General features: G+C 47.0%; 1 protein-coding gene across 1 annotated transcript; it reads right to left on the bottom strand.

The window, feature by feature from the left end:
• Positions 1-860: 860 nt before the first annotated feature.
• Positions 861-21,486, bottom strand: LOC128710829 (uncharacterized). The gene is made up of 10 exons (XM_053805684.1): positions 21,391-21,486; positions 4,590-4,746; positions 4,186-4,446; positions 3,764-3,969; positions 3,569-3,683; positions 2,642-3,049; positions 1,743-1,858; positions 1,404-1,675; positions 1,202-1,336; positions 861-1,134 (listed from the first exon to the last, which is right to left on the bottom strand). The coding sequence occupies exons 1-10, from the start codon at positions 21,484-21,486 to the stop codon at positions 861-863; spliced, it is 2,040 nt and encodes a 679-aa protein (XP_053661659.1).
• Positions 21,487-22,022: the final 536 nt, after the last annotated feature.

Below are 22,022 nucleotides of genomic sequence, written 5' to 3' on the forward strand. Positions count from 1 at the left end.
GTAGCGACATAGCTGTTAACGAATTTGACCTTTAGCCGAGCAACTCTCGTTCCAGTCCTGTTTTTTTCTGCGCGTTAAATATCGTACTATTTACCTTAAACTGTACTTATTTTAATTCCTTATCGTAATATGTTTAACCAGTGTTTTGTTCTTCTGCTGTTTCTGGTTTGTTCCATCATCTTCCCGCGCTCGAATATTACCTTGATACGTTTGTTAGGGTTTTACTTAAATATAAACACATTAGAAATGAATAACATATATCACACGCACTTTTAGCAATTTCATTAGGCACAAAAAGCCGCAAACTTGTGGATGGGAACGGTTTCGGCCGGAGAGCGAACTCGAACTCTCCATCGCCACCGGTCACCGATGAGCACCGGGCACAAGATGAAGAAGCTGCACGATAACCTCGTCTCATTACCAGGCATCCTGTCAGGGTTGGTCTCTACACCATCGGTTGGCTAATACTGATCCTCGCCCTAAACTGTTCCGCCGCGTACAGGCACCACTATTCCAACCAAATCCCACTGTCGGTATGCGCCGATGTCCAACAACACAAGGAAAGCTCGCTTCTCTATCACTGGATATGGTAGTAGTGTAACAATCCGTGGGAAGCATTACAACGGCCACCACGATGCAATACTGAGTGGAATCAAGACGGCATACTATAATAAGCAAAATACGAACCACTCCATGGTATCGGCAACGGCACGGAGGCGATTGCGCTTGCACGGCATCCTACAACCGGGCCGGAAAAAAAAACAAATCAAACACTATCCGATGCGTTTAGGATTTAAGTCTCGCTTTTCGGGATGCCGCGTTCGTCGTGCCGACTCGACCGGGAGATCCGACACCTGCGTCTAGTCACTCTTCAGCACAAACTCTAGCGGATTTCTTCCCTTAAACTTCGTGCTAGTCGCTGAGGACGAGCTGGTGCTGGTTCCACCGCCACTACTGCTACTGCTGCTAGTTGACTTCAGCTCAGCCTGCACCAAGGGTGCACTCATCGCTGCCACGTCCACTGAGTTGTTCCGTTTGCCATCCAAGCAACTCATCCATTCGGAGAGTGTAATCTTTCGGTCGCTGTTCACATCACAATAGCGGGGCATTTTTTTGCCACATTTTCGAAGTTGTCTAAATAGAAGATCGAACGAACGGTCAGCAAATGCTATCCACATGATGATCTCGCTAACGAACGTACCTTGTAGCTGTGACTAGCTCACGGAAAGCTTTCCATTCCTTTCGCTCCAGCTGTTTGTTTTGATTCTTGTCCAAAAGCACAAAGCTCAGTATGGCTATCTTTTCCTCCTCGGTATTCCACACGGGTATAATTTTGCTGAAATTGCAGACAAATGGATGGTGACGATCGACTCGAACTTCTCACAAAGTACCGTATAACCTACCCGGCAAACGATGTCGACACCTGTTTGCTCAGGAATGCCTTCAAGTCCTTCAGGAATTCTACCTTCTTTTCCTCGGGACATCCTTTCATAGGTCGCGTAGACGATGCGTACTGATCGCAGACCGGTTTCTCGTCCTTCGTCGACGTGCCCGGAATGTTCTTGCCCGTATCTTCGTTAACGCACCAGCAATACCCCGTTGAGCGGTAACACTGTACGCGCTGATATCGTCCGTCTGGTGTACACTCCGGTACATACAACGCATTGGTGCCGTACTGGAAAAAGGGAGATAAGGGAGTTGCGATTAGTGCAAAGTCACCTTCAGACTGCCGCCCAGCCTACCTTCTGCTCATCCAACGCGTACTTGCGATCACTCAAACAGTCGGAGTCCGCCTCACTATCCTTGAAGATGGCATCGTCCTCTCCCTTGGGATCCACCATAGTCTTACCCTGCAGCACTGGTGTAAAGAAATGTGAATTACTTCGGACGGATCGGGCCTCTTTTTCGCAGTAGCATTTCACGGGGAATTGAGGAGACATGAACGGGGGAGGGGGGAAGGAGGGGTAGTAATTGTGTGATTGGACATCCAATTTGGGAAGTTTAAATTTTGTACGCCACCAGAAGCGCAGTTTAGCCGAAACATTAGTAATGAATTTGGTTGTATGAATTGGAAAAAAAGAACAATTTTGGGTGGAGTTGTGAGTTCCAGCCACCGAGACGGGGGCTGGAATAGCTCCTGTGGGGCTAGAATTTCACAAAAAAAACCCCACAGAATTGTTTGTTGTTATTAAGCCAAAACCATAGTGTCGAGAGGAATTGATTTAGTTTACAACTTTGCTACACGATCGCATAATCGTACTGAGTGCTGTGCGGTTGATACCGGTTGTGAATTCGAGTGCCGGGTTAAGGGTAAGACCCGCAAGATATTCTACGGTGCAGACTAGCCTAGAATGTGTTGATATTGTGTGTTTGGTTCCTTTACATATATTATACGCAGACATCTTTCCGCAATCATAGTCGCTTCGTTCCGTAGCACAAGTAGGCTACGGTGGTACTGCCAAATGGGTACCATTGTGGGCAGCAGCTTCAGCGATCCTCTAGCATTTTTGCCGTGGGGAACTTTGGGAACATATTGCCAAACAAAACAAACAAACAAACACCTAAATGGCCTTATCGGTAAGGTTGGAAATTTCAGGAAGAAGGATGATGATCGACGAGAAGAAGGTAAGTAGATACATACACAGGTATGGCTGCAATCCATTAACGGGCAACTGCAATCCGTTCAGTAGTGCATTATCACTGTCGGGCAGTTCGTCCGAATCGTACTCATTCTCTGAATGATCGTCATCGTCATCGTCAGTGAAATCATTAGAGATATTCTGTGAATCGTCGTCGTCGTCGTCGTCGGCACGCAGAAAGTGACCACCACCACCACCGGTGCCGCCGTTGACGCCGCCGCCGCCTCCGCCGCCTCCGCCTACCGTACCACCGATAGACCCACCACCCATGCCACCATTGCCGCGTGACAGCCCACCGAGAGTGCTATGATGTTGATGATGATGTAGATGCGGGACTGTATAGTGTCCAGAACCACCGGAAGAGGAACTAGAGATTGATGATGATGGTGATTGTGACGACGGGTTGTGAGCTAGAGTGATGTTTAAAATTTGTGAGGACACGGGGTGGGAGGTTTTGTGTTGACAAAAGGAACCGAAGGAGGGCGCAAGAACCAAGGATGTGAGAAAGGAGTAAAAGTATGTGCGTGAGATATGTGATGCATCGAAATTAGTGAATTCGTACGGTGGTTAGGAAAGAACGAAGAAAAGTAAAACCATATTAACTATACAGCCGAGGTTATTTACGCGTTATGGCGATGAATGTCCTTTGGTTCACACCTAAAGGACATTCAAGCACCACATCTGCTAGGACATAGAGTTTACTATTCACAAAACTTATTGTAGGTAATTGCAGGCTATAGGGGCCCACGGTCAGTGATTGGTGACGTTAATTTGGACGTTAGTTTCAGCTACCAGCGATTAAACGCTCCAACCAAAAGATTGCTGCAATTCGTTATGGTGCGATAAGAGCAAAGAACCACCCCATTTGCGACTCTACTGAGGAAGCTGGACCCAGCGCATCGAAAAAAAGCGGTCTAGGAACTACTCACGTGTAACGTCGTCTTTTGCCAAACAGTTGTACCATTCGTTACGCGATAGTCGTTCGTCCTGGTCTGCGTCACAGTTCTTACCGAACGATCTGCCACAGCGTTTCGGTTTCACCACCTATCGCAGTGGAAAAGGACATCCTCATTAGTTCTGACAGTTTAGATACAGAATCTCCCTCCAAGGCCCAGATTAAGTACCTTCTTGATTAGTCGCTTCATCGTACGATATTCCGTCTTATCCAGCAGATTGTTGCCGTTCAGATCCATGACGGCAAACTTCCAGTCCAGCACCACCTTTTCGTTGATCGGCCCGGTGAGGTTGTGCTGGTGTACCCGTACGTGCTCGTTTTGGAACAGCTTCAGCAGGTTGGTGTTAAAAACGGCCCGATCTAGTCCACTGCAACCTGTGTTAAGGCAAACCGAGCGAGTGCATGTAGGTTAGTCAAGGAAGTAGTGGCTATTTTTGGTGTCCGGACGAATGCCACAAGAGAAAGGCACCCAATTTGCATAATCCCGACACATATGTTTACGTCCATGATCCGATTGTGGCACCTTTCGCACTGGAATGTGACTTCACCGTAAAGTTCTTCATGCTTTCACCAACGATTGTCGCTACTTACTGCGCTTGTTTCGAACTGGATTGCGAGGTGACGAACGGCGCTGGTTCGATTTGCCCTTCTTCACACAGATCGGTTTCCCGTGCTGGACCATGGTGTTGGGCAGCTGCTTACCCTGCCCATTAACACACCAACAGCCACCACCATCGATGCACTGGACCGGTGCGTAAGTTCCATCCTCGCGACATCTCGGTACGTACTTGACCGTGTACGGGGAGTTGGCCCGTTGTTGCAGTGCATAAGTCCGTGAGGCAATGCACACATCTGTAAAAGGTGGAAAGTATTCGTCATTAAACGCGTCGATTATCGTCCATATTCATTAAACGATCGTCCAAGGTGTCGTATGTTATGAATGGTCTGAATGCCATCATCACTTCCCAACGATCCAAATTCTTCCCACGACAAACCTTTGCATGATCCTCGATGCTTGAAGGCGACCTGATGTCCACTACACTGCGCACGGATGAGATGACAGCGTGTCGGATACGTCTTATTGTCACTTCCACACACAGGCCTTCCCTTGCTTTCGTCACATTCACCACCCTTTGCAGCACATTCCGATATCTGAGGAATAAAAGACCCATTTTAGTAATTTCAATCGCTAATCGCTAAATTTATTGACAATCCCAATGACCAAACCCTCAGAAGAATAAATGAATTAAGTTTTATTTGTTTATATATTGTTAAGTGCTTCACAAAAATGCCACCCATTTTTTCATTCTATATTCTGAATAATTGTAACCGGTGGTCTAATAAATAGCCCAGCTTGTTGAGCATCACACCTGATCGAGGCTTTAGAATGCGGGAATGATTAACGGGAACAGAGCGCAAAACTGTACAGCATTCTGATATTATTACCAAACAACATGTTCGATTCAGTCGTGTGCGAGAAACGGATCGGCAGAAGGGAAACGGATGCACTCAACCACGGATCTGCCGATGCCGTACGCAAACCGGCCGGCGCCAGCGTTATCGTTTCGCGTGAGTTCAAGAGGGCTACCCTGCCGGACTCATCGTATTTATGACGTCCCGCAATAAAAATAATGTACCGCGGCATTGCGGTAAATCCTCCCTTTCGCCGGGCCGAGTTTTGCCGTGCCTCGTTGGTGATTATTAATTTTTGTGTGATTCTTGCCTCCTTCACGGTCCCCAGGACCGGTTGGTCTATTTATTTACCACAGCTCAATAATCGCAGAGGCCACCGGTCACCAGTACCAACGCTTCCCTATCAGCTGTTCGCATTAGCATTTCTCCCACCGCACGCTCCAAGCTACTGACTGATCATGTGTGATCGACCGCTACAGCAAAAATACGAACCTCAATTGCAACCCCTTTCTTTTCCTAATGGTTTGTAATGACCGCTTACTGTCTTCTCCCGCAAGCCGCGAAAGGAGCTGACAAAACGGACGGACAAGTGTTTGTTTTCGATTGCATTACGCACTGTTTGTACGAGTAGTTGCAAACATGCTACACGACGGAGGTTCGAGGTGCAGAAGCTTGCTCGATCGTTTGCAAACCGCGTCAGTTCCGTAAACTACCCGTAAACGGTTTTACGATCTTGTCCTATTAATTGAGTGGCGCTATTATTGATACACGCGGCGATTGGAAGCCTGAAGCCCTGGAGGGTGTATCCTCGGCCGGGTACTTTGAATAAGATAAAAGCAATTTCAGCCGGTAACATTGTTGCTCGTTAGCCCGTGCTAAATAAGGTACGCTTCACCAGCTACGCTCCTTGACACTCGTTGGCGAATGCGTCAGAATAGCTACAATTTGAATTGCCGTGGCGAGACGAGCGACTGGGGAAACGCTAGACATGGTTAAGTCGTAAGCTCTTTATTGCTCTTAATGTTAAATAAACAGCAGTTTAATCACGGTTGTATGGCGGTCTAGGCAAAGCTGAGTGGTCGCACCGACTTTAGCAGCTGGGTCACATTCTCGCGCAGTATGGGGCTCATCTTCTCCTGCTTGATCCTGGAAGATGGTTGCGACTGATCGCGTCCTAGGTGATACAGATCGGCATAGTGCTGCAAAGCGAAAAAAAGAAGCGCATCAAAAAAGCGATCTACGACGGAGGCATTGTCCAGTGTTACATTCATTCCTTCAACCGGGTTCGGGTTGAACACCGGCGACACCTCCACCGTATCGATCACGGAAGCCTTCAGTGGTGTGACGAGCAGTGTGGAGTGGTTCGGCAGTCGACGATGTTCGACGATTTCACGCATCAGCAAGACACACATTCGACAGCCGGACAGCAGGTTCCAGCGTGACCAGGAGAAGTTGTGCGTGAGCGCTAGCAAACCTATGCAATCGTACAGATGCGACTCCATTATTGGATTCTTCTCGCACGTTCCCTCGGTGTAGTTGAACGCATCGTCCTCCGGAAACAGATCAACAGCGGCAAGTCGCAGTGTTTTGATGAGCTTGCGCAGAGACATCGTGACACCAAGAATTTCCTGCAATGCCTGTGTGGGTCCTCCCTGGAGAGAGTTGACACGAAATCCAGCCTCGGTGATGGACATTTCGGTGCTCACAACCGACGCCGTCAATGAGAAGGTAACCGTCCCCGGGCTAGAATAGTAAAGAGTGTCTTACGGGGAGATGCTTCTTGAAGGGCAAGACTAAACGAAATCAAACCCAAGTCCAAACTCAACCGAACCAAAATAGAATCAAAGCGAACAAAAGAAGCAACTTATGGAAACTGGAGATACTGTACTTCTTTATGTCCGGCTTAAGCTCCCAGGACTGGTAGGGCACATTGCTGTAACGGTTGGCGGCAAACGCAAACGATCCCAGACGGCCAACACGGAACTGGATCGTAAGCTTGTCCTCGTTGAACTTTACATCGTGCACATCTCTGGTCGACCACTTGCCGATGTAGCGCTTGTCGTTTTCCACCATGCTATAGTTTCCCACCTCCAAAATATTCCCATAGTCAACCTCCTCATCGTCGGAGTCAAACTTGCTCCTAGCTGGCTTCTTGCCTTTCTCGCCTTTCTCACCGCGCGTGGGACGTGAATCCTCCGAACGAGCTACCTGCAACGATTGCTTCCCGGGTCCGCCCGACTGACCGGTTGTACCGCCCGCTAGTTCCTGTTCGATTTTTGCCTGCAGTTTGGGCGACTTCGATTCCAGTAACTCGTCCAAATCCTTCATGAAGCTCGAAAACATGTACACCTTCCGTTTGGTGTTCCGATTCTGCACCACATCGTTGTCCGACTCATCGTAATCGTCCAGATCGTCACTGTCGGAAGTGGCCGTGTACGGATAGCACTGGCGATTACGACGATCCAGCACCTTCAGCACACGCAGCGGCATACGCGTCGCGAACAAAAAGTCCGGTATCTTCGTCTCGTACACGATGCTGCTCAGTGAAACACTCGAGGGCATCTTGTGCAGACGCCGCTTCTGTTTCGAGGATCGTTTTCCACCCGCCAAAGGTGTGGCGCGACGCTTGTCCTCTGCCACCGATATCTTGATGCTGCAGCTGTCCGCTAGCTTCGGTATCACGAAATCCGTCACAATGGCACGCAACGGGATGTGCTGGGGGACGTCAAGAATGTTAAAGTCTTCTACGTACTTCGTCCGTCGATCCAAATTCGAACGCTCGTTCCGTTCCTTGGCCGCTTGCTGTGCCTTTTCGAGTCGATCAAGATATTTGGAGAAAGCGGGATCCGATTCGAGCGTTTCTTCCTTCAGTTCCCAGCGGCAAACGATCGGAGGCTCGAACCAGAATACGTTCTCGGGTAACTGGACCGATACCAAGGCGAGTTTGTCGAGGTTTTCTTCCATCTGTTTGATTTCCGCTTCTATCTCCTCCGGAAGACGTCGTACGCCCGGTTGAGGTGTTGGCGGTGGTCGATAGGGTTGGTAGAACTTTTTACGCTTCAGCTTACCTGGTTGCGGAACTGCCAGAATGACAGGGTGCAATAGATCCAAAGCAAAGCAAAATAAGCAAGTAGTGCGATTCGATGTCATCTAAATCTTTCGTACCTGTTCGAAGGAGTGTCTTCTTGGCAATTTTAACATCTTGCATCGGTTGCTCCAGATAGTCGATAGCGTACACGCCGGCCACAATCCGGTGACTACGCATGTTCACATCGTACTCGCCCAAATTAAGCGTCTTCGCACCTTTCTTAGTGCGTTCCTTCTTCATCAGCTCGTCTGCGTGCTCCGTATAGATCTTGTCTACGTCGATATCCTGCGGGGTTTGATCATCTTCATCGGAGTCGGTTTTCTTTTCTTTGGGCTCCTCGTAGACTGCCTTCAGAATTTCTTTGCGCTTTTTCCATTCAATGCGACTAATGATACGCAAATCTGTACGAATCGCAAATCGTGAACGCACTCAAGTTAGTCTCATTTCGGAACCAAAATAATTGCTAAACTCATTACCAGCTAGAAGCTCCGGTCGATACGGCATATCGTAGCTAGGACAATAGTCGCTGCAGTGATCGTAGCTTATCCAGAGGCCTCGAATCGCTGCCTTGTGACACTTTACCGCAGCCGGTAGTGTCAAATGAAAGCCAAGACTAGGAAAATCAATACTCGTGTGTTTGCTATCCTCCTTGGCGCGCTCTTTGGGATTTCTGGTAGAATAATAGTATACGATAATCAGATCCTCAGAACAAACATAGGTTACGATATATAGTGCACCATCTACAACAGCTACAACACAAAACCCTCCCTAATTACAATTGAGGTGTTGGCATGTCCCGCAGTCCAAACAAATGAGCTTTGAACACTTCCGATTCGAACTTGTGCGACGCTTCCAACAGTCCATGCAGCTCCATGTCTCGATTGATGTTGCTTAGTATCTTGTATGCAAACTCATCGATGTATTCGGCAAGAACGTTTCGAAACTCCACCTTCAGCTACAACGACAAAGTGACATCACTCATGTAGACATGTAGGCATTGGACAACATGTCCGAAGACATCCGAAACTCTAACCTCATTCAGATCTTGCACCATCGATGGTCTCACATCGGAATCGTGCAGAGCCTCGTCTATCTCCTCCAGGATGCCCAACACCTCTACTGCCTTGGATGCATAGGTGTTACCAATCTGGGGTTGCTCTAGTTTGAGACTTTCCGCTGACAAGTTCACGACATTTACGTTCTGCGTAAGGATGCTCTGTTCGTTCGTCTGCAGCAGCCAATTCCGTTCCGCTTCGTTAGCGTCCCGAATATGTTGACACCAGATGTGCAGATACTTCCGCAGATCGGATGGATCGAACGCGTTCGGTAGTCCGTTGCAACGCATGTATTGCTCCCACTGCAAGACAACACTTTTAGCAGAAAGTCGCATCCGGAACACCGTTTGGTCTCACCTCGCGCTCCTTCTTTGATTCGGCCAACATTTTTCGCACCTCGTCCCGAATGCTTGCGAAGTAGCTGTAGCTTTCCTCCAGCTGCACCTTGCGCAACTTGTTGGCCACTATCTCCTGCACTTGCTTACGTTCCGCTTCCTCCTTCTCACGCACCTTACGCATCTTCTCCTCCTCCACCTTGCGCTGGCGTTCCTTTTCCAGCTCCATCCGGTGATGTTCGGCCTGTTCGGCTTCCAGCCGAGCGCGTTCTTTTTTCGACATTTTCTTTTTGGGAGTCTGCAACCAAGCGAACAAACGGAAAGGCAAAAAAAAAACAAGCAAACGTCCAAGCGGGACATCCATGTCAAGGTGTGAAAAATTTATGGAATCAGGTTCATAAAAACGGGGCTTCCGCAATGGGAACAAGGCCAAACTCAACCAACCGACTAAAGGAGTGCACGGAAAGACAACTGTCAGGTAACGCTTAAGATACAGCTTTGAAGCTATGAAAGCAATGGGACACTAATACTGAGGAGACACAAAAATCAAGTTATGCTACCATCTCTGTGATGTGCTTGGGTTGAACTGAAGCGCGACTGCATTCGATGTCCTATCGAGGTCCTGGTTTTGTTTCGCCCGTGGGTGCTTAAGGGGTGAGATGCATGTGAGGCACACCCTGCCTGCAACTTCAGCCCAATTCTCTATTCCGTAGGCCGGTGTCCTATGAAGCACTGGGGAATCTAGGAGTAGATAGTTACATATCAAAATCAGAAAAAAATGGAAACCTACATAATGGAAATTATCCTTACGGTTATATACTGGGTCGTCTGTTCCACTTTCTCTGCTCTTCTGACAGGCCACCACCACCTTCACGACCGAGACAATAGCGGCAAGCTAATCATGCAAGCTCACTGACACTGACACTCACGGGGTAAACGTCCCACATTCCTCCCAACGTTCTATCTCGTCAAACACACGTTTACAATTGTGGCCATACACAGGCCCCTTCGTTCGCCAGAAAAATACCATGCAGTGCGGATTAATGAGGAACGCCGGACGATTTCCACTTCGCCGATGAAAAATTGAAAGCCTTGCACAACAACGCCGCAGAATAAACAAACTAAACCGCGCCTTCCGTTGTCCGGCATGTTTTCGTTGCCCTGGCGATCCCGCACACTGTTCCCCGGTTGTTAGTGGTTTATTAATCGAAGACTTCGCATCGCATTGGCATCGGTATAGCAAATCCCATGGTAACGGCAGTAAATAGTATGCGCATTTCCGTCCATTACTTGCCTGCAAGGTGTACCGGGCTGAACGCGAAACGTGGATAGTTATTCGCTAATAAAGTGGTCGTGTTCCGATCGGTTACAGAATATTTGCTAGAAAGTCAATAACCCGGAACATGTGCTTGGCTTTCCCATCATGTACGGCACGTGATGGAAAGAGAAGATAGACGGTGTTTTTTTTTGAATAGTTTTTTTTTAATGGAACCTCCGCCGACTGGAAGAGAACATCGCACAGTCCCGACCCGTCGGTAGGAAATAAAAAGAAACAAATCAAATTATCATTTAAGTATCCTTGCAGCCGAGTGGCAGAAACGAGTGGATTAGAAAACAAAAGAAGGGAAGACACATAATGTACAATGTTACAACTTTACGACAGAGTGTGTAAGTAAATGCTTCATAAATCAACCCTCCAACCATTTCTAGCGAAGCCACCTCCAAAGCTGCGACGCAGTATTTAGCCAGGTTTCAAAGTGGAAGGACTAAAACTTCAGGCACACTCGAGGCAACACACCCGGAAAGTTATTGGACGGCAATGTGTTGATCGTCACCGATTTCTAGCGATAAAGTCAATTTTCTTCGGTTCTATCTTCATTCCTGCTTTGTTAATTGATGTGACATAAAACAACATTTTTGGTGCCGTGACCAGGATCCCACATCACACTGTGCTGTAGGAGGAGGTTGTTTTTTTCTCTTCATTTTGCGCGTGAATAATTACTTTCACAATTGAATGTTTAAATGCACATGAATATGCTAATTAAGTGACTTTTTGTTTTTTTTTCCTGTACCAGTCTTCGTAATTTGGCGCCCGTTTAAACTAACAAAGAACGCCTTCGATCACGCCCTTCCTGTGAAGGCACCTCATTCATTATAAACATGGTTGTAAAAAAAAAAGTTATAACCACAGTTAAGTACGTCGACACGCTGGAAATCTCTCAACCAGACCTTTCACCGTGTTCGTTATGCGCGCTTTTAGCCCACGACAGTTCGCGCGAAACGAAGGCAAGACATTACGCAGGATTAGCACCATCAACCCGCTTGGTCCGGCACCCGTCGCCGCTTCGTGCCAGCATCGAACGAACGACGCAGATTGTTTGTTTTACAAGCTCCGGATAATGTTTTTAATTGCCGGCGAGTAATAATAATAAGAATCAATTCGCTTGTTTCGAGTGCATTCATTTCGCTTGTTCGATTGTGCGGGGTTGCGTTTGGGGTGCTGCAGCTGCTTGCTACTCCACTGGCCAGTGCTCACTCCACCCGAGCTGGATGTCAAACTGTCGTTGGGATTTGTGCGCACGTACAAGGTGACGGGGAGCGGTAGGGCCGATCTGGAGCTACAGTACTTGCCAATAACCCTCACATTTTGCCCGCCAGAATGAGCTACATACCCTGAACAGCAAACGGAATGATCGCCGCAGGCTGTATAACATTTATTCGCACACTTCTACGATCGCCACTTGCACTCTGCTTTGCAAGACGATTTGCACGCATTCGGAAATCGCGGCACATTTCGCACTGCACAGACTCAACCCGTCGGGCGGTTGGTTTGTCGGTTTAGGTGTTTTTCTTCTGTTGCTTCTGTTATAGTTTTGCAAAACACACCAAACAGTCCCATCGATTGTTTACGTTTATGTTCACTCGATTTCTTTCCACTTGGGTGCATGGTTACTATCTGCTGGATGGGTATTTTCTTACGTTCGTTTTCTCCATCCACACCGACCAGGCGCCAACTATTGCCTCTTGGGCAATCGCTTAGATCGCTCAGATGAGTCCCGGACATATCAATGTCTTTCTTCAGCCGTACCCGCCAACCGATGGTTGGCCTGGTGTGGTCCGAAGAGGGTAACGCTTCCTAATGGAGCCGTTGTCCAAACATGCAGTTAATTCCCACCTGATCTGTTGCTTCGACAGCCGACCATTGCCATAACCTCAACTTTGTATATTTTTTATTCGTTTTACGGCAAGCTGCTGCTTGATTTACGAGCGAATTTGCATATGTTCCACTGGCGCTTAGCTGGATGCCCCGTTAATGCACTTCTTCTGCCCATTTCTTCCCCTCCGACCGGATCTCGCCGGTGGCTCAGACAGATAAGTTCCTTTTTTTAAGCTCACATTTATTATTTTTTTATTTATAATTTGCCAATTTTCACCAAAAGTGTCTCAAAAACATATTGAATTCTTAGTTCTAGTTCCGTGTCGTTAGCTTTACCACATTTATTTGGGGTTTGGATTGTTTTCCTGCTTTTAAAATTATTTATCGCAACTAATGACGTTAATTAACTACAAATATTTATCAGGATGAAAATAAGACGTTTAGCAGAATCACATTTCATCTCCATTAACTATTAAACCTAACCTTCACGGAATGTTAAAACGATAGTTATTACCATTGCAAGAGGAAGATGAAACCACTCCGATCCTCAGGACAGCAAGCTATGGACATGCCATAGCTATCGTTAACGTTTATGGATTTTCGCTCGGAGGAAGATTGTCGCATGCAAATGATTATCGGCCACAACCCGTTGCTTTTTAGTCCATTAGCATTGACACCGTCGTTGCTCGCATGGTTGTATTCCCGATCGATCGTTAGCGTGTCACATCGCATTAGTTATTATGATTTTTGTTTTCAACGCATTTTTGTCTCTCGACGGCTATGCTATCCGTGTTTTTTTGTTATTTTCGCTCAAATCTAACACCCAAAACCAAATGGGATACATTGCAAATGTTCTTCGGGAGGCCGGTTTACTGATACCGGTTTACCGTGTATCGGTAGGATGGAGGAGAGATTTATTGGCGCCGTTTAAAAATTACCAACCTGCCCCGTAGAACACAAACTCGTACATACCTTGATCCGGTTGGGATGGATCGTGGATGGATGACGATGTAGTAATGGAGACGCAACCTGACGATCGTCGCTACCGTTTGACGCCACCATTCGATAGTGAGATGGATGACAAGTTTCGGGGCGAATCGAGCGTCAAACTGGTTGCCCAGAACCAGAACCAGCACCGCTTGAAGCCCGGCGTCTGCGAGGTTGACGATCGTCGAAACAAGATATCACCCTGGGAGGTTAGTGGGCAGATATGCAAATTTCATTTTTTGGCACAGTATCATCAGCACGAAAAAGGAGTGGTGTTGACATGTGGACACTGGAGGAATTTCATTAGTCGAAAAGGGAGTTTATGTTGTTTTTGACAGTTTGCTGTTTGTTCAACAGAGAACAATATTGATCTTTCTATGACACGGTTCGTCAGGTATCGACGAATAGCGGTCTCTTGGTCGGTTAATGTATAACAAATTGTAAGCCATCCTCTGGCTAACTGATTCTGTTTACGTTAACGTCTGTGTGTTTCGACAAACAACTAGTTACGAAGACACCTGGCAAGACTCCCACTGCGTACATGAGTGCAGTGAGTGATCTCATCTTGTTCTATCTCGGGAAAGATATCTCACAATTTGAAGTTATTTGTTCTGTGTGCCTTTAATCTACAATAGTCCAGCAATAGGTTGGGTACTGCCGAGCGCAAATTTGCCATCGGCAAACAACCTGCACCGAGAGGAAAGATTCCCAAGCAACCCAACGTGGAGCACCCGGTTTTTATGGCTCAATCAAATGCCGGTCTGTTCAGATATCCGGGAACCCTTTCGTGCGATCACTGTGTGGATCGATTTCTGGAAGGTTTCCGAGCAAACGCTTCCGTAACCGATGATCCAACATGATTGATCACACACCGCGACGATCTGGTTCGGCGATAAATCAATTATATTAATTGATAGCTCAAAGCGTTCGGCCATAAACACGCGCTTCTGGTACGAGAATTTCCTTTCGCCCGGTTAACTATGCACCCGTATATCTTTCCTTGCTGACAGTTAATCCAACCATTCCGAATCTGATTTGCCTTCATCACTCATATAACGTTCTCGAATTAATATTCCGATGCGATACGCGATTGGCTTTCGTGCGCCAACCAACCAGTTATAACTCTTGCATCAATTAGCGGGCTCAAATCGTTTGCCCTGCATTTTAGCGCCTGCTTAACTGAAGGGACCGCTCACTTGACGCCTTGCAAACACCGTGCCAAACACCGGTCAAACCTGGAACGAGAACACATTCCAAGCTCTGGTCGACTGCATTTGTGCGGCAGGAAGTTTTCCGCGTGCGCGCTATCATTGAGCCGCGGACAGGGTCGATGATAAATAGATCTCCCTGGCGTTGTCGTCTGCTCCGTGGCGTACCGACGCGTCGACACTTAAGTGACAAACTGCCAACAAGCGATTAGGCGACACGCTGATTACTCCCGCTCGAATCTCGATGATTTAAATCGCGCCAGATTATTGTGATTTATGTGCGTAGCTCCGTGGTGCGGGATCTAACCGCAATATCTTCACCTTGATCGGAGAGTGTATATTCCGGAGGGCCTGGAATGTTCTCAAACCAGCATGTTCGACTATCGGTTTTTGATGCTAAAATTTGTTGGAAACATGTTTTGTCTTTTATGCTGCATGAATTACAGCTTTATTATGTTAAAATGGTCGTTTCCCAAAAATTGGCGTCATGTAGCACGCATTGCCAAAACCGGAACCAACCAGATTCTCACTCTGGCATCTCACCTTGACACCTCAAACTCCCATTCGAAACTTGATCGAACCTGGAACTATACTAAAGCTAAAACAACTGTCAATAATCCACGTTTCCAGCAAAACTATCACCATTTCGACCAAATTGATCGTTAGGAGTGATCATGTGCCATCCACAAAAGACTACAAACATCGCTCTCTTCACACTCCACACAGCCTTACACGGAGCCTCACGTCGTGGCCAACCGTAGCCTTATCGCTGGTTTGTGATCTTTATGATTCATTTGCAAGCCGTTTGATGGTCCATAATGGGATTCAAATTTATGCAGCGCCAAAACATCGAACCCCGAAGCTCGTGGCACCAGTCGGCAACAGGGTGGTGGGGTTTCGGCGGTGAATTTCAACATTCCACGCTTATGGAAGGTGCTGTGTTAACACAAACGCGGATGCACACCTAAAACGGATGTGCCCGAAGATGGTGACGAAAACTTGGCTACTGCAGCTCAGCGAATGAGCTACGGCAGACATTGTACATTCCAGATAGTGAATGGCAAATTCGAACTTAAAGAAGGTTTAAATGCATTAGTACAAGTACAAGTACCTGTAAAGCCGAAGCCGAAGATATAACAACAAGAACAATTCCAAATATGAACCTTGTAACCCTAAAACCTGTATAATTTCAGAAGCGCACAAATATACTTAACATTATGTATAAACAAAACATGAATATTAGATAAACTAATTAATTGGATAAATTGCTAAAATGTTGATAATATTTGCGCTAAGAACGATTGACCTTAACGGTGTATGGTTTTTCGTGACTCTTGCAACGATTTTTATGCATCACTACACATTCTATGCTCCACATTAGACACATTCCGTGCAGCATCATGGCTGTAACAACGTTTTACGACATTCCATAAAATGTATCCGGTCCACTTTAATGGCGTGAGACGCGTTGAGTCGCATTACACAGTACGCATACGCATAAAAGATGCCCAAGTCTAGGTTCTGCTACTAGCAAGCTTTCGCTAATCTAATTTCTCCTCGCAACTCGAAACCCATCAAGGGACACCGGTTGTACAACCCTTCGCCACGCATTTCATCTTCGCTTGATGGAACCATTTCATGAAATGGTTCTTGTTCGTCATATACACACTAGCGAAGGTAGTGCAGGGTTCATCTTCGAAATGGTGCTTCAGCATCGTAAACCTCAATTCGCTTCAATCAAATTCAATTTCGCGGGGAAACGTCAGTCTTGCGTTCCTGTAGGGGATGATTGTTTCGGTGCGCTTCATCGCACAAGGATAAGCCGGCCGATGACGAGTGCGTCTTGCCATGCTGCGCAATAATTGTAACGCGTGAACGCCTGCGGGGCGCGTGTGCAATGTAAAACTCAATTCTGGCGCCTTCTGGGTTTGCCGATTCCTTTGCTTCCTTGCGTAAAAAGCGAAGGGGCTCAGCATCAAGAGCAACAGTTGAACGAGTTGAACGATCTCTTCACTATGCTACATTCCGTACGCCAAACGGCTGGTCAGTCAGCCCTTCCATTTATCAGCCGGATAATCTTTCCCCAAAATCTTCTCCATTCAGCAAATACATTCGGTGTCCAGACAGAGCGAACCCACGCGTCTTTCCCTTCACACCGTGCCTGGCCATCGAATAAAAGAAACTGTCACCAGTCGCCACACTTCATTACAGACCGCTTATTGCTCTTTATTAATATTTTATGACAAAAGGAAATGTTTCGTTTAGTAACGTTTAATCTTGCTCGTCCTGATGTAGGTTGACCGAAAAGGTTGGACACGTTGTCGCGACAACGGACAAAGGCAGCATCTTGCCATTATCGAAATTTTACCACTTTGTTTGCACATTTTGCGCAAATGAAATGATTGATCATTGAACAGCGACAAATGTCATCAACTTTGGCAAAAGTCTACAATAAGCTACATTGAAAGTAACAACATTTCGACTTTCAAATGTGGTGCCGCGATAGGAATACATCACACGACTATTTCGAATGAAGAAATAAAATTTATAAACCAAGGGAAAGCCAGATGATCTCATGTTGAGCCAATTCATGAGCGTTGGAAACAGTGTTCGAACCTGCCGAAGCTGCGGGAATTCCATTCATTTACGAGATTTGTAGATGGGTCTAAGTACTGCAACATGTTTCCCGCAACTGGCCGTAAAAAAGATGTTCCCACTAGACCACAGCTGGACATGCCAGATTGTACGTCTCGGTTCTTAACCTGTATGTCTAAAACACCTGGACAACTCCCCACGGAAGGTGCTGTTAATGTTAAGGTCTCTGCATTATTGAAAGCACACTCCATTTGGTTGGCTGTAATGATTGACCTTCGATTTCATGACGGTTGACTACTGTTTAATGCCTTACGGGACATCAGACACGTGTTTATGATATCCGGATGTCTTTCGACGGTTAGCAGACTCACGCAAGTCTAATTGACTGACTGCAAGAAGTTCCCTCGTTGGTGCCATACTGTCTGCAATCGACGTCTTCTACAGTCGCTCAGTAACCATGTGATCATATCGTCGATCGTTTTGAAGAACCCGTGAAGCCTTCGCCCATACCTTTCACCTGACACACATACAGTAGACAGCCCGGGACCGTGTCCATTCTCAAGCCACGGCTTACCCGTTTGTTTGTCTTTGGGGATGTTTATTTGTTTGTTTATTTGTTTATGGAAGCTAGAACACAAATGTTTAGTAAACATGCACCACAAGCGATTGGATGTGTACCCATCGTGACAGAACCCTATTCCTGCTGAGATTCACTGAGCCATGTCCAACTGTTCGGAACTATCTGGTACATACCTGCACGATAGATACCAGAGTTGTGATCCAAAACATCGAAAATGTCTCACACAGCCTCACATAACACCACGAATGGGGCAATTATTTCCGACCAATTTCTACAACCGATCGTTTAGGAGGACGTAAAGAATTGGGAAGTAAAAGATACCCGCCTGTAACGAGGCCTGTCTCTACCGAAGCATCACGAACGATCGAACGAATCGAACAAATTATTGTCCAAATAAATCAAACCATCCCTGAAAGGCAACAGCCCACTAAGAGAGCGTTAGCATAAAGCATCGTTTGCAGGCATCGGGTATCCACCATCATTTCTCTCCCTGTCAGCCAAACTCACCAACGCAGCGGTCTTTCTTTTCACTGCTAGGTACGTACGTATATTCTACCACCAAGATGTTACGCCTGAAAGGCAATCTACGTACAAAAAAAAAAAAAAACAAAAAATAACGCCTAAAGAACACAAAACGATCAACCTTTGTAAAAGTTTCACGATCAAATTCCAAACACCTCGACTTTTTCCTCGACCTCAATAATGCCCAACCACGAAGATATGCGTTCGGAGGGATGGTCCGGTGAAGGGAAGAAAATTGGTGTTAAACTATTCATCTTCGCTCCTTAGCTCCTTTGCGTTTGCTGCTCCTCCTAGCTCGCTCCTGAGGAGAAGGAGCAGAAGACAACACACACACACACACGAGGAACAACAACAAACGTGGACGAAGGGCGCAAACTTCAAACGCTTCCAATTCGCCGAGGTTCCTCTTGCAACGAGCATTTCAAGACATCCATTCCATCGATGTTGTTTTTTTTTTTTTGCTTGGTTGCCGTGCCCATAACATAAAAGCGATCGAAAGCGTTCGACTGATCGAGAGGTTATTCCTATTACTCTTTCCGCCCTTGTTATTGTTCCCTTTCGTTCATTCGTTTTGTCTTTCCGTTCCATACCACCGTAGAACCAAACATCCCAGCGCCCGTTTGCACTCGAGAGGTCCCGGGAGACCGTCCGTCACGACGAGGGCTCGCAGACCGTGCCAGACAATCCGTCGCCACTCCCTGCTGGGCTGTGTTTGATCTTACTGCCTCCAGTTACCTCGATCACCCGCACCGAACACCAGTTCATCCACAGCACAGCAGCCGTTTTACACAATCGTCCCTTCGCGCAGCTACACCTTCCATGTTCGAGTGGATCTTCTGACTTTCCTCTCGCGTTGGAAACTCTGTTCGCGTCGGGGTAAAGCAGAACAGGATAAGAAGCAGTAAGGTAAAGGAAGTCATCTTCACGTGGAGGAAACCTGAAGTGGATCTTCTTCTGTTCTGTTATTTGTTAGACAGCAGGGCAGATAATGGATTCGAGAAAGATGTCCGGATGGCCCTGAGGTGATTCTCCGCACACGTGTAATGAGTGTGAGTTGTTGTCGTTTTGGAACTGTTAACAAAGGAACTCGGATACCATTCTAACACCTGTAACTTGCAAACTTGCTAAGCAGCGGTATGTGCAACAGATCGAGTAGTACAATTCCTAGAGAATAGCGAATAATGTTCCCAAACCCCCAACAACGTTATTGAGACTAAAGTTCGTGCTGCTGACCGCAGTACAAACCTACAGAACTTGAGGAGTGTCAAAAAAGGTCATCGGGAATAAGCATACCAAACACGGATGATAAATGGCGCGAGTGCAAGATCCCCTGTACAACAACGATCCATAACGACGAAGAGATCAGCTGTAGGGAAACCAGCTTGTACAAAGTACCATTTTTTTCCTGGATACGTTACAGCAGACTTGCAGGCACCAACGAACGCAAAAAGAGTCCCGAAAAGAATTGCGTACACCCGGACCATGTACAGCACAATGCAAAATGGCTGTTTCGGGCAGTGGCGATCACGGATCCGCCCGAAAGATAGCAAACGGTGAGGTTCTACCTCGCAGCACTTCTCACGTGAATCATTTACCGGCCGTTTATACTGTTTGCTCCGGTTGCTTGACCATGAACAAGATGAAGCGTGACCACTGACCGACACCCGAGGAAGAGAAGGGCCCGCAGGAATATATCCAAAACAATTAAAGCACTACAGCAATGTGGAAGTCACTCTGGTGCTTGCAAGGTTCGCTTGGAAGTGGAGAGAAATGGATAATGCCTTTGGATGTTGCTGCTTGTTGATGACGATAATGATGATGATGCTCGAGTATTGTATTGGAGTGGGTTCCCTCGTGCGTCGTAAAGCCACCGTTCTGAAAGGTAACGATGCAAAGAGGAAACTCCAAAAACCCTCCGGAGAAGATCCGCCGTGTATGTCCAGGGTTTTCTCTTTGCTCGTTCTTCTTCGGCACCACTCACTTTATCTGCCCACTTCAGCCCAATGCTGATCGTTCTCCAGACAGATTGACGCGTCGGTTTTAGCACCGACGATCGTATGAAAAACCTGCCGGTCGACAACTGCGAGAAGATGCGCGGCACTGGCCAGGCCAGACACGGCTAAAGCACCGGCACCGGTTGGAACTGGACTGGAATGGGGTATGAGCATTCAACACATTCAAAACTAACGACCAGTGGATAAAATGGGCCGACACTACAAATTACAACAAGTTGCAACGCAAAACTCACTGCCCCGAGCATGACAAGCTCTTGATCGGTAGACGAAATGGAAGGTAGTTTGCTTCGCAACGCACGGTGTTCGTTTTCCCTTGTTGCGGTTTTTGTGCTTGACCCGTTTGCAAGAGATCCCTTTTTTCGGTAAAATATCGATACAATCGATCGATCAGTCGGGATTTATCGCTTTTTCCGCCTGTGTTTCATCAGGGTGCGCCGTGCGTTGTACGGGGATGTGTACGAAAACGATGATGGTAAAATTATGAAAATATCTCCCAGCTAATGGGCACAAATGACTTCATTTTTCCTTTGCTGTGTTGTTTAAAGGGAGTTAAAGTAATACCCATTTATCTTCAGGCGAAGGCATAGAACTGTTGGTACGAACATAATACTACAAAAAAGGCAGTCTTGAGATGCACTCTTTAATTTGCTAAATATTCAACAACTGCAAGTAAGAGACCGACAAAATATATCTGATACGCGCAGGATACGAGAACATCCTCGGACACTTCCGAGTGATCGATTGCTGGAATTCTAAAGTGCGAACCTGCTTCATGTCATATTGGACGTTCATTGCCCGGCTAGACGGAGAAGACATTAAACGATCCGCGGAATTCACTTACCGTGGGTTCCGATTTCGGTGGAATGGCCGCTACCGTTTCCAGACATCCCACCAGCAGCAGCCCCAACGTCACGCAGCAAAGCGGTGCCAACCACATCGTGGTCAATAGCTGGTTCGCCGAAACTACCTACCACCGACTGTACGATCAGCAACCACCACCGTAAACGAACACACACTCAGTTCTGCGAAGTCGAAGTCGCGAAGTCGTTGATGGCTTAAAATCGCATTACACTTTCCGGCGCCGGTACAGGTGCAGTAGACACCGGTGTAAGCAACTAAATAAAACACTCGACCGCTTTGGGAACGGGCGCGTGCTCGCGAATCGACGCTCTACCCCCGGTGGGAATCGTATTACCTCGAAGGGGATTCGTGTTTGTTTACAACGGCTAGGCAGCGATTCCACGGACTCGAACAAGTCGTTTGCGGTTTCGTTGGCGCCACTGGAGTCAGCTGGAATGGAATGATCGCACCGCAAGGATCGATCGAGCTCTGTTATGGACACTGAAGAAAGTCGAAGTTACGATAAAACACTGCTCCTCCGTTATTCCACAAAGCACTTTCAATCACACTGGGAAACTGGGAACCGCGGACACTCCCGAATGCCTGAATGAAGGTTAACGCTTTGATCTCGCA

The sequence above is a fragment of the Anopheles marshallii genome, chromosome 3 (genome assembly GCF_943734725.1).
Source record: "Anopheles marshallii chromosome 3, idAnoMarsDA_429_01, whole genome shotgun sequence".
NCBI classification, from domain to species: Eukaryota; Metazoa; Arthropoda; class Insecta; order Diptera; family Culicidae; genus Anopheles; species Anopheles marshallii.